The sequence below is a fragment of the Thermobia domestica genome, chromosome 16 (genome assembly GCF_964235325.1).
Source record: "Thermobia domestica chromosome 16, izTheDome1.hap1.1, whole genome shotgun sequence".
NCBI classification, from domain to species: domain Eukaryota; kingdom Metazoa; phylum Arthropoda; class Insecta; order Zygentoma; family Lepismatidae; genus Thermobia; species Thermobia domestica.
This window is the reverse complement of record NC_137469.1, coordinates 104,378,458-104,391,281: the sequence shown is the minus strand read 5'-3', so window position 1 is coordinate 104,391,281 and position 12,824 is coordinate 104,378,458. Positions and strand designations below refer to the sequence as shown.

Below are 12,824 nucleotides of genomic sequence, written 5' to 3'. Positions count from 1 at the left end.
TAAACTTTTTAAGGTGATTAGAAATATACAATTGACAATAAAAGTATTTAAAAATCATTTATCTGTTTATATGCCCTGCTATTCTTTCACTGGTGGTTTAATGATTATAAAAGAATGTTCTCAAGTTTTCACTCTTATCAGTTTTCAAATTAATAAGGGAATCACAAGGCATATAAATTATAAACAGGTTAGTGGTGGTTATTCTTTACAAAATTAATACCAGACTATTTCTGTATAATAGTGAGATATTTAACATTTTATGTAGTACTGTTTCAGTTGATTTAGGTTTGATGTTAAAATTTCTTAAATGCTTCCAACAAAATAGCTTAGAATATAGAAAAGAAGACCTAGATAATGCATTCTTATTCAATATATTATAGTACGTTTTTAATTTTCCATTGTTAGTTAAAATAAAAATTCAAAATTGTTCTGTAATGAAAAATAAAATATTAAGAATTCATGAAAAGTTTATTATAGGTCTGTTATATTCGGATTCCTTTATAATAAATTTTAGTTGAAGAAAATATTTCTCAAGATAACGTTTGCCATATCAAAACAAGAATATCATATACTCTTTATTGTAACCATTATTTTGAGAAATGTAATGTTTTGATGGCCCCATTTGATGAGAATTACTGAAAAACAATTTATTATTTACCAAAAGTATTGTCATGTGATCTGAGAAGATAATGAGGGATGAGCTAACAGAAGTATTACTCATTATATTTTTTTAAATTTTATTTAAGGAACTTATCTACTTAAAAAAACTACAAGTATGCTACTACGAACAAATCCTATCGCGCGACAAGTCAATTCAGTGAAGATTGTTATTTGTCATCTCTGTCTTCGGTAACCCATATATTACTGAGATGTGGTCAGTTTAAGATTAGTGGAATTTGCCCCTTATCCATAATTATGCGTTTCCGGTCAAAGTTGCACATCAACTTTTTTCATCTATTAAAGTGCTGAACATGTAATCGAAGTCTGTCTCGTTATTTTACAGAAGGTCGGTCCAAAATTATGGAAACGAAGTGGAACGTCCGCCAGGGTCGGTAGAATCGCACAGGCAGTAAGCACAGCAGAGCAATCAGAAACCAGTTGTGTGGAGAATTCGGTAGCAGGAAGTGAAGTGCTCTGAGTGTAAAATGACTCCAAAAGTGACCCATTCTGAGAGGGATACATCACCGCTCTTTTCGACATCGGATTCAGCTACAGTACAATTGTGAAACAGTGTTCGTCCAAGGGCTTCACCATTTCCAAGAAGGGTATTGCCAATGTACTCAAATGCAACAAAAATGCATAGCCAGAGGAAGGGGGTGTGTGCACGCAAATATCATCTCCGTCCCAAACGTACAATTTATGTGGTTCGACAAGTGCAGAAGTTAGTGACCCAGGGGAATTCACCGCCACAAAGAGACATTGCCTAGAGTGTTAGAAGATCCAAAACAACTGTGCAGAGGATAATCAGCCAAGATTTACGCCTGCAAGTGAAGCATAAGTCACGTGTTCACACACTTACAGCCAAACACATCCGGGAACGCAGGGTCCATTGCAAACGTCTCTATGAACGGTATTTAGTGGGTGACAAGTGGAAATATGTGGTCACATTAAACGAGACCTGGATCTATTTGTCAAACTGCAAGCGGCTTCGAGCCATTTGCTATCGTCCCAAGGATGCCAAGGACCATGCCAATTGGTCCGCACGTGCCGCGAAAGTCTTCCCCGTGGCTTCGTGGTGGTTGCAGGTTTTCGTCATAAAGGGAAACTTCCGCTGCATAGAGTTGCACGAAATGTTAAAATTAACGCAGCATACTATCAACGTTGCGTTCTGGAGCCATTATGCCGGCAGCAAATTCCGTCATTGTATGGTGCTGAGATGTCGAAAGTCTTCATTTATCAAAACAAAGCAGCTAGCCACACGGCTCTAACAACTGTGGTATACATGGCCTGCAAAGCGCGTGAAACTGGAATTCATGCTATCCCATATTCAGATATCCCTGTCAAGTCTCCCGACGCTGCACCAATGGACTTTTGTGCTTTCGGGTGTTTGAAGCGAGCGATTTCCTTACATCGCCCACGCACATTTACTGGCTTGTGATAAGTTTGCAAGGAGTGGTCCAAACTTGATCTGATTTCTCTGATAAGAAGCCTACTCCAATGGAAACTTCGGTGTCGGGCTATAGTTTATAGTCAGGGTCGTCATATCGAGCACAGCCGCTGGTGGAAATACGGCTTTACGCCCTAGCGTAAGGGACACAAAATCGTTTCCATAAATGAGAACCATCCTTCTGTATTCAGTGTAGTCATCCTACGACCAATTCTACTACTTACCTTAATTTGGTCCTATCTCCGTAATTAGGCGTTCGCGACCAAAGTCGCAGATAAACTTTTTTCTTGTATTCCTGTATACGTGAACGATGTTTGTCGATTTATTTCTGGAACACCTTGTTTGTATAAAAATGGAAACTAACTCATATTTTTAGAGAACATTTTTAATGGAATGTATAAAACGTTGCCGATTTCATTTGTACGCAGTTTGTAGTAATATTAAATAAAATAAAATCTTTATTACTGTCTGTTGCGTTCATCTTCAACGGACCAAATATTGTCACGTTACCGTCATTAGAATTTCAGCTTCTTACAGCTAAGTGCGAATTCATCTTCTTTCATTCCAGTGTCTTTTAATTCTGTATCTACAATTCACACTTTAAATTTATGAAAAAGACACTGAAAACATATCAGTACCACTACTAGAATGTGTTTTATATTCGATTTTTCGTGTTCACTGTTGCCAGTGGTTATATTTGAATGATGCATAGTTATTGACCCAAATACCTAAGTTGTTATGTAGTATTAGACGCGGGCCTAACTTGTTACGTAGTATTGAGTTCGACAAATTCGCTGCAAATTGCTTAAAGATGTATTAATACTATTTGTTCCAGATTTAGAAAATGTACTAATATAATACATTTTACTACTGTTATCATTTGTATAACCTTTTTAGACATGAGCCAAATCTTTCTGAAGAATTGAGGTTGAGTAGGCACGAGGCTTAAATATTGAGGCTTAGTGTAATTTATATATGGGTAATGTAATCCTACTATTTGTCAAGACAGTCTTATCCATGTGTAGTTCTGGTTTGTTGGTTCTTATGAAATAAAGTGCTGTCAGAGATTCATGAGGGGACCTTGGGCCGCGGTGGCTCAGTGGTAGAGTGTTCACCTTTGGTGCTAGGGGTCCCGGGTTCGATCCCAGCCCCCGTCAAGTGAACTTTGTGGTGGACAAACACCGTGTGCGTGGGTTTTCTCAGGGTTCTTCCGTTTCCTCCCACTTTCTTCATTCCACCATTTTCATTCATTACTCATCATCACCGTCTCCTTTAGCCTAACCGGCATAACCGTGGGACGTAAAACTCAAAGATTTCATTTCATGAGGGGATCTTGATTGTCAACAAATACACGTGGGATATTTGCTAATGGACGCTGTATGATAACATATTAATAAATTAAAATAAGCTCTAATCTTGTAACCCGAAAGAATATTTCTTCTTTTGTATAATGTCGATCTTCCGGGATCTTCCTAGCTAATTCTTCTCTTCAATACTAGTCTTGTATTACGAAAGAATATTTCTTCTTCTATATAATTTCGACTTTTTCTGAGATTTTCCTAAGTAACTCTTCTCTTGCTGCCATTCCTTTTCTTGAATATTAGTCCACGAAGGGGACATCTTTGAAATAATGTAAATTCAAAGATGTATCACAGCGTGCGAGACTGAGCCGTGAATCAAACTGGGATCTGACGTACTGTCCTGTGCATTAACCAATCTACTTCCTAAGTAGACACACCCGTCATTCTTAAAGTATGAGAACTAACCGCAAGAGTAAAGAGTGAGTGACTATGCAGAAAGCCGATTGTTTACCGTAATGGTTAATCCATTTTTATGGTAAGCTGGGTATCCGGGTTCGATTCCCTATTCAGTCCTGCGAGTTTTCACTCTTTGGGTTTTCATTGAATTTACGTCTACAGAAAGTGTGATGTAATGGAAATTTGTTGATTCCTCCCGTTTTTCCATATTCTTTGCGATCTTGGTTTCTTAGACTCCCCTATTATGTGCCCTGGAAGGGCTGGTCGGATTCGGACGACTAGAATAAAAAGATAACAAAAGAGACGCAGAAGTTTAGAATTTAGGTGTTTCTGGGGGTCAAGCTGACTCTCTCTAGTAATAAATCCCTTAATAATAATAAGCATAGGATTCAGTTCAGTATAGTAAAAATGGTTGAATTAAGTGTCGTACGTGGTTTTGTAGGTGAGTAGTACAGCCTTCCACATAAGGATAACTAGATAATATAAGTTATGTTGGTGTCATGAAAACAACCATCAGTAGGTCGTTAGTTTTACAATTACAGTAAACTTTCGATTTAAAGGACAGAATTTAAATATTGTAGCGAATGTAATTAAAAGATATAAACAGTTGGACAAATATTTCGAGTAGATTTTTGAAAGACAAATCATTAATTTAAGAAACAACATTCAACGCAATGCAACTAAAGCTCGAGGTTTCTTTTTTTTTTTTTCTCCTAACATGGTCTTGTAAGAAGTTTCTTTTTTTACTACTAGTATGGATGTGCATTAAATATTTTACATTTACGTTATACAGCACGATTTCAAGATTATATCCTTATATTAAATATTTGTCATAACACAATTCGCGATTAACAGACTTTTGATTTTACGAGAATTCTTTCACCCCAACTAATCCGTTAAATGGAGAATTTATTATATTCTATACTTGATGTCTGATGTATGAGAAACTATTTTAATGACATTATTAGTATGTTAACCTTCTTGCGAATTCATGAAATGTTATTTTTGAATTCAGATTGACATCCTACCTGGGCTTCTGTCCCAAAACAAATATTTAAAGAAAACACAGCAATATTTATATGTTCGTTTTACTATTCGTTGCAGGGACATCTGAGCGGAAAAGCCCAGTTGCTGGCCCAGCGATTGTCTTAGGGGCGAAGAAACCCAAAATTTCCGGAGCATCGTCATTATTAGCTCTCGGTCGTAGTGGAGCCGAAAGAGGGAGGGCCGCAGACACTTCGGAAGAGGCTTGGGAACATGTCGCCACCGAAATTGATCCCGCAGACCTTGTTCCTTCTGTCATTGAAGCCTGTGATCTTGATGATAATGACAAAGCAGTCTCATATCTCTGTGGAGCAGTCAAGCAACTACGCATTCAGCGTGCGAAGCCAGAAAAGATTCTTTATTTTAGTCTTTTATATATTGCTAAGATTCGCCCTTATATATTTACACAAGAACATGTTGTGGATGCTTTGTGCAGTTTACTTCGTAGAGATACAGCTTTAAACTTCAAGACAAAAGGAAATCCTTTAGCGTCTGTATTGGCTGTTAACTTGCTTCTCAAAGGATATTCTGAGAAAAAGTCGTGGCCAGACATATTTGTCAAGGTAAGTATTTTGCTGTTGATCTTTATACGCCTCTTTTTAGTTTAATTAGTGAGATTCGTCTCACATTGTGAAACTACGGTAGGCGTCCAAACTCAGCGAATTCATTACTGAAACCGGAAGTACAAAATATAACTTCCGGTTGCAGTAGAGGAAAATGTTAGAGATGGAACCAGCTTAATCCATATTGAAAACACTTTGTCGCTACCTCTTACAATTACTGCAATAATTGTATTGAATCTGGAAGTTGGGAGACACGTTCACTCAGCTGTATCTTTTATTCGCTTATTTGCATATAAGTAAACTTTTTTTTTTTTTTTTAAATAATGTACGTGTTACTTATGCTTGTATATGTGTCATAATGCTTCTATAGATATTGTTGTTTGAGATAATTTTATGCTATATTGAAACAGCTACAGATGTTATGTATTCACATATAGTTTTATACACTTACTCATAAATAAATAAATATGTTAAGCCTAGCTTTATTTATATTTTACAGCTTTATGTGGAAGACTCCCTTGGAGAGAGAGTGTGGGTAGATCATGAAGAATGCAAACCATTTATTGATAACATTTGTACTGCGATTAATACTCGTGTTCCTCCGAAATCTTTGTTAATGGTTCTTGGTGGGAGATCCGATTCATGTCCGTCTCCAACAACAATCGGTGGCAGTAGTAATACAGATGAAGAAATAGAGGAAATTGGACCGTCTGTTGAAACGAGTGATGACACTGATGTTCCTGTAATTCCAAGGTAAATACATTTTTTTATAAATCAGGATTATTATTACTATTGTTTTAATATTATGCATGTTCCGGGCATCGACTATGTAGATGGCACAACTATTATAACTTAATTCATCGAGAAAAAAGCATATTGTTTAGTGGATAAGAAATTTTCTAATATAAAATATAGTCAGTATACAATAATTCCGTATAATTTTCTATTCCACTTACTGTAAAAATATCGACCACTGTGTATTTCGCGAATCCATACATAAAATAATGTTCAGTCCCTATTAGGACAGAGTGACTCAGTAGCAGATCGTTCTCTTTTGGTGCAAAAAATCTGTGGTTCAATTTCAGTCCATGGCGAGTGGTATATTGTATCGTTCCTTTTCAGCAAAGAAGATATATTAGTCAAGAACCTATTAATTTATGTGGAATCCCAAATATGTAAACTAGTGGGAATCTAACCGTACTTCCGCATAGATAATAAAAACGCTTACTGCTCACTCACTAGGAAGGTTATTATTATTATTGTTCCCCATTTCAAGACAAACAATTTCCTAAAAACATTCTATACAGTGTACCTAGGTATAAACTTCATTCTTAATAGTTAAACCAACTTAATAACTTGCTTGTAGGTGCTTCGTCTTGAACTTGGTCCCAAACAGTTTCAGCGATACCACTTGTTTAACTGTCCAGCAGCATACGTCAATTCATTTCTTTCACTCATTATCCGTTGTAAATACCTTACGTAAGAAATGTAAATAAAAGGAAAAATGTACAGGAGAAAATTTCAACAAATCATTTTGTTTATGTATGTAATAATAAATTTAAATTCTCGTAATAATCATTTGAGGTCAAATTGGATCAGTTGTAATATAACATCTCCAGTAACAAGCATGCTAATTTTCGGAAGCAATCCTTTGACTGGTTACGTAGTTATTTGTCTTTAACTTTACATATTGGAAGTAGTGTCCAGTGAAATGGCTTTGTAATCTTGTCATGTTCAAGAATTTTACATGAGAGTGCAGTCTAATGCATTTTTTCTTTCTCTTTAGGTATGCAGGTATGCAAGATGTTGTGGAGCAAACAGTGATGGATGTAATAAGAGAACAGCTTAACAGGCGACAACCACCGGAAAATATTACTCGCAACTTCTTGAAGCTCTTATCTTCCACATGTGGACTCATTGAAGTGAGTATTGAGGCATCGGTATTATTATTCTCTTATGATATGCTTTCTTTATATTACAAAGTTAATAAGTTCATGTTCCATTCTTCAAACAAATAAGCTTTAAAATTCATTTATGTTTGCTTTTCTTTCTGCTTTATATAATTAACTCATTCCATGGCCTATGGAAGTAGGAGGTTCAATGCAACGTTCGTAAAAGCCCTCCATTGACTTCTGTTCGTAGCCAACTGGATTCAGTTTCTACTTCGTATTCCTATTTCTGCAAGATCTATGTTAATATTGTCCTCCCATCTGCGCCTGGGTCTTCCTGATGGTCGTTTTCCGATTGGATTTCCAGTTAAAATTTTGAAAGCGTTCCTACTTGTTTTCATTTTGGCTACATGGCCTGCCCACCTAAGTCTCCTAGACTTGATGACCTTAACAATGTTTGGTAAATGGTATAAATTATACAATTCTTCATGAAATTTCAGTCATTCCCCATTGCCATTTCCGTTGGGTTCAGATATAATTATTGTTTTATATATTTTAAGCTTCAAATTTCTCGACAGAATTCGCGAAGACAAAAGATTTTGAACTGAATAATAACACGATTTCTTGCTTTCAGTCGACATTTAATTTCTACGTCGATATTGTTTTGGTCTGTTGATATTGATCATAGATATTTACAATTATCCACTTTATCAAAAAATATTATTTGATATTTTGGTGTTTCCATAATTACGGCGGTACTACGATCACGGTAGATTTCCATGTATTTAGTTTTCTCTGCATTTACATCTAAACCTATGTCTCTACAAACATTTAATAAAATCTGCATTTCTTTCTATTCTCCCATCATTTTCTATCAAATTTATATCATCAGCATACACCATAAACTGGTAAAGACCATTCAGCTCTAAGCCCAGACTGCTATCTTTGATTTTCCTTATAGCATACTCCAGAACGAAGTTAAATAATAATGGTGACAACGCATCTCCCTGTTTCAGGCCATTCTCGACGTGAAAGCTCTTGAACAGATGTTTTGCTACTCGGACGTTACTTTAGGATTCATTTAAACACGCCTTAATTAACTTTTTTTTTTTTTTTTTTTTTTTTTAAATAATTTATTTTTATAAAATTCCAAATTCTGTAAGAATGTACAATGCCTTCGAAGGCCTAACCGAGTTGAAGGCCTTTCTCAAATAAATAAATAATTGATGTACCGGGTATTGTACTTCCATTTCTTTTTGAGTATTTGTCGAATTGAAAATATTTAGTCGATAATTGATTGATTTCGCCTAAATCCGCATTGATAATCTCCAATGGGGTCAATCTTGCTAACAAAATGTTGGAAGAATTTTTTGGGATGTTGACAGAAGAGAAATGCCTCAATAATTGTTACAGTCAGTTTTGTCACGTTTCTTGTGAAGTGGAACAATTATTGATTGTTTCCACTCTTGGAACAGTTCCTCCTTTTTCAAGATAAGAAGAGTGAGTTTGTATTTCTTGTTCCACAATTTCCCCCCACCCCCAGCTAAAATTAACCCAACCAGAATTTCGTCTACACCCGGTGATTTGTGTTTCTTTAGTTTCTTTATAGCAATTAAAGAAACAAATCTTTTGATATATATAATGCTATAAAAGGGTTTGTATAAATAAGATTACGAGTAAAAAATATCGGTATGGAGGCATGTTCAAAATTTTGCTAATTTATTTCAGCGACCACTTGGAACAATATTCTGTTCTAAATGTTTGCTGAAGTGAATTAGTAAAATTCTTCCGCTCTTCCTCGTAAGTTCGTTTTCATTTGTTTTATTTTTAATTTTATTTTTAACCACCGCGATCAATGCTTCAGAAGAGGTGTAAGTAGTATAAGGGTTCTACAGGAAAAATGAAAATTTTCAGCTTTACATCGTATGGTTGTGCCGTGGAGGTTAAAGGAGACGATGGTGAGAATGAATAAAATGATGGAATAAAGAAAGCGAGAGAAAACCGGGGAACTCCGTTTGACTGTGTTTGTCCATCACAAAGTTCACGTAGCGTGAGCTGGGATCGAACCAGCGTCCCTGCGCCCCAGAGGTGAACACTGTCACTGAGCTCTCTCGGCCTTCAGGGTTCTACAGGAATCAAGTAACATGATTTCTGGTCATACATTTATTTAGTGTACATACAAGACTATACTCGGGCATATACAAACATAATTATTACGGAAGCATCAATATTGTCCTAGTACATATTTCATTATCCAGAATAATCAATGTATCCATATCATCTGCAAAGCATTCGCTGTCAAAAGCCCTTGCATTTCTCTGTTAAGCTTTTGGTACATATCGGGCGCCAACCTTCGATTTCTGTGTCTCGGTGTATAATATTATATAAGTCTCCAATTAATAACACTATTTACATCTAGTAATTTTGATATCTTCAACAATGTTTCGTGTCCTGAATTGTCGCTCCCGTTCAACATGCTGCTCTTCGTTGCTGATGAGGACCGGTGAAGCCGCTATTCCCGACACACAACCTCTCCATATACTTCCAGCAAGCAGTTTAAGATGAAAGTCGGCTAATTTTCATTTCATAACACTCGAATGATACCAAGGACTTCAACATGTTTGGACATGCTTCGATACATCTCACAACCTTGATAACTCCCACTTGATGACTCTTCACAGTTTTGCACCCTTCTAGCCGTCAGGAGTACTTCACACAGTATCTGCAATGCATAAAATTTATACGTAATCATAATTATACGCAATCACAAAACATAGAGCTTTTAAGACATTCAGACATTGAGGTAATGACGACAGCTCAAGTTTGCTTCATGTTAAATATATATATTTCTTAAAATTGAGGAAACTGTAATTGAAGCACATTTCTTTCAACAATGAGTTCAGGTATGTTCTTATACGTATCCAGTGTTTTCAAGACTAATTTGAGTAGATAGCAAAAGAATGTATAAGTTGTAATGAGAACATTTGAAAAATGCAATCTACATCCATCTTGGCAATCTACACAATAATAATAATAATAATAATAATAATAATAATAATAATAATAATAATAATAATAATAATAATAATAATAATAATAATAATAATAATAATAAATATAAGCGTTTATTATTATTATTATTATTATTATTATTATTATTATTATTATTATTATTATTATTATTATTATTATTATTATTATTATTATTATTATTATTATTGTAATTGACGCTAAAAGTCTTATGAGGAGCTTATAGTCCAGAGATGCAAATAAGCAACAACATTTTACTAGCCCCAAAAAAAAAGCTACTAGTCCACATCCCACAATAGAAATCATTTACTTACCTTCGGTATGATATTAAATACTCTCGCCCGCACCGATAATCGCACGTCCGGGCGAGTGGTTATTTGCATCCCTGTGGAATCACATAATACGGTTTTGGACAATGACAGAAGTAACGGTAGATACCAGTAGATGCTTTTTAATTGTTGTTAATAATAAATTGTAAACAATAACAGTGATTTGAGAATTTTAACAATATAAAATTCCATGATCGACTTTTAATTTTTCAGTTCATAATAGAATAACGCCCTTACTCCAAGAAAGCTACATAAAATAAAACGCAAGGAAAATGATATTTGTTAATGCAATGAAGAAACTGGGATGCTATATCACATAGTATTCAAGTAGAAATTATATTAGCAAAAATGAGAAGAGTTAGTAAAATAATACATAGTTAGATGGATTTGGGATCACTTTAGTTTAAGTTTAGAGATTTTAATAGGTTAGCTGGACTGGAAGTTAAAACGTAGTAGTTTTCAGAATGGATAGAAATAGTACTGATAACTATAACTACAATACTTCTAACACATCACTGTTTTGCATCTAATGATAAACCATTTGTTTAGTAATAGTTACGTAAATTTTCTTTATTTATCTTATCGAGAGCATTTACGTTCGAATAAATACAGTAATATATGTAAATACTTACACATTTCACAATGATCTTATATTTTATACATTTATTTTTTAAACTGTAATCGATTTTATCTTATTAATTTATTCCTATATTTTATAATGCTTATATTTTCTCCCTTATATATAGGTACGACTGGTTGTTGCATCTCGTTTGGAAATGTGGCTTCAGAATCCAAAATTGATGCGAGCAGCACAAGAGTTGTTGATGTTTGTTTGCATGAATTGCAACACTCATACACCAAAGGATGTTGAAGTTATCAGTCATTTAATTAAAATTCGCCTAAAGACTAAATCCTTCATAAATCTCTATTTAAGTGGAATTCGGTAGGTATAATTATGTAATGATATGGTAAATAACGAACATTAATTCCTATATATTATAAAAATAAAATCTAGGTTGTCTGTTATATCATAACAGAATAAAAAGTGAACCATTTGATGGAATTTTGAAGACAGTTAATGCCTATCTTGAACTGGATTTTATCATATCACTTTGAACAAAATGCGTAATCTAAGGTTGGGAGGGACATTCCAAACATATGATAAAAATAAGTATCTCAGGAAGCCCTAAAGTTAGGGAGATGAAACTCAGTATATAAGCTCTTCATTCGCTTCTTTGCTTCTTTCCAAGGCATATATTATTGGCCTTGGAAATTGCTTATTCGATTAGTGGAAACTACATCGAAATATGACCAACTGTGCGAACACATGTCCCAACGTTTCGAAAATTATGGTTTTAGTGAGGAGAATGGCGAAGGGGCATTTTATATATTTTTTTCTACATTCAAATCGACGTCTGTCTCATTATCACTAAAAAACGGCTGAATCTTTAGAAATTAATTTTTAAAGATAGCACTCCTGGAGCCGAGTTTTTATCACGTAACTTTCATTAAAATGCATATTGTAAGAAGGAGGAAGGGGATTTAAAATGTATGCAAATAATAGAGTATCTCTTGAGCCTCTCATGTTAGGGAAATAATTCTTGGTATATTATCTCTTTATTAGAAACAAATGAACACATGCTGCAACGTTTTTGGAAATTCTGCTTCTAAAGTGGGAGTTGGGGTACAATTTCTTTATTTTTTCTCAATATATGTAAAAGAAAGTGACGTTGTCTGCCATCATCAGGAAACGGTTGAACCAAGCATTTAAAATGAATTTTTGAACACCATTAGGACTTTGCCTCAGATCTGGTTTTTATCATGTTACTTTCATTAAAACTCATATCCTTAGGGGCAAGAGAGCGTTAAAAATGTACACAAAAAATAAGTTTTTCACGACCCTTTCATCCATGTTCCAGTGATTTCGGAAATTTCTCTTATAAGGGGTGGGATGAGAAGCAATTTCTATAATTGACACTCTGTCTCATCACCACGGAAAAACGGCTGAGCCACTTGAAATGAATTTATGAACATAATACTTGGCTGGCTGAAGCCAGGTTTTTGAGTTACGTTCATTATAAAGCATATCCTAAGGAGGAAGGAGA

General features: G+C 34.8%; 1 protein-coding gene across 3 annotated transcripts in view; it reads left to right on the top strand.

Annotated features, from left to right (window-relative positions):
• IntS1 (integrator complex subunit 1) overlaps positions 1-12,824 on the top strand; it is a 105,108-nt gene that overhangs the window by 4,602 nt on the left and 87,682 nt on the right. For all 3 annotated transcript variants that reach the window (XM_081742886.1, XM_081742887.1, XM_081742888.1), the window contains exons 3-6: positions 4,969-5,471; positions 5,971-6,224; positions 7,258-7,393; positions 11,466-11,662. In XM_081742886.1, the coding sequence (XP_081599012.1) occupies positions 4,969-5,471; positions 5,971-6,224; positions 7,258-7,393; positions 11,466-11,662 (1,090 nt within the window). The remainder of the gene's footprint in view (positions 1-4,968; positions 5,472-5,970; positions 6,225-7,257; positions 7,394-11,465; positions 11,663-12,824) is intronic.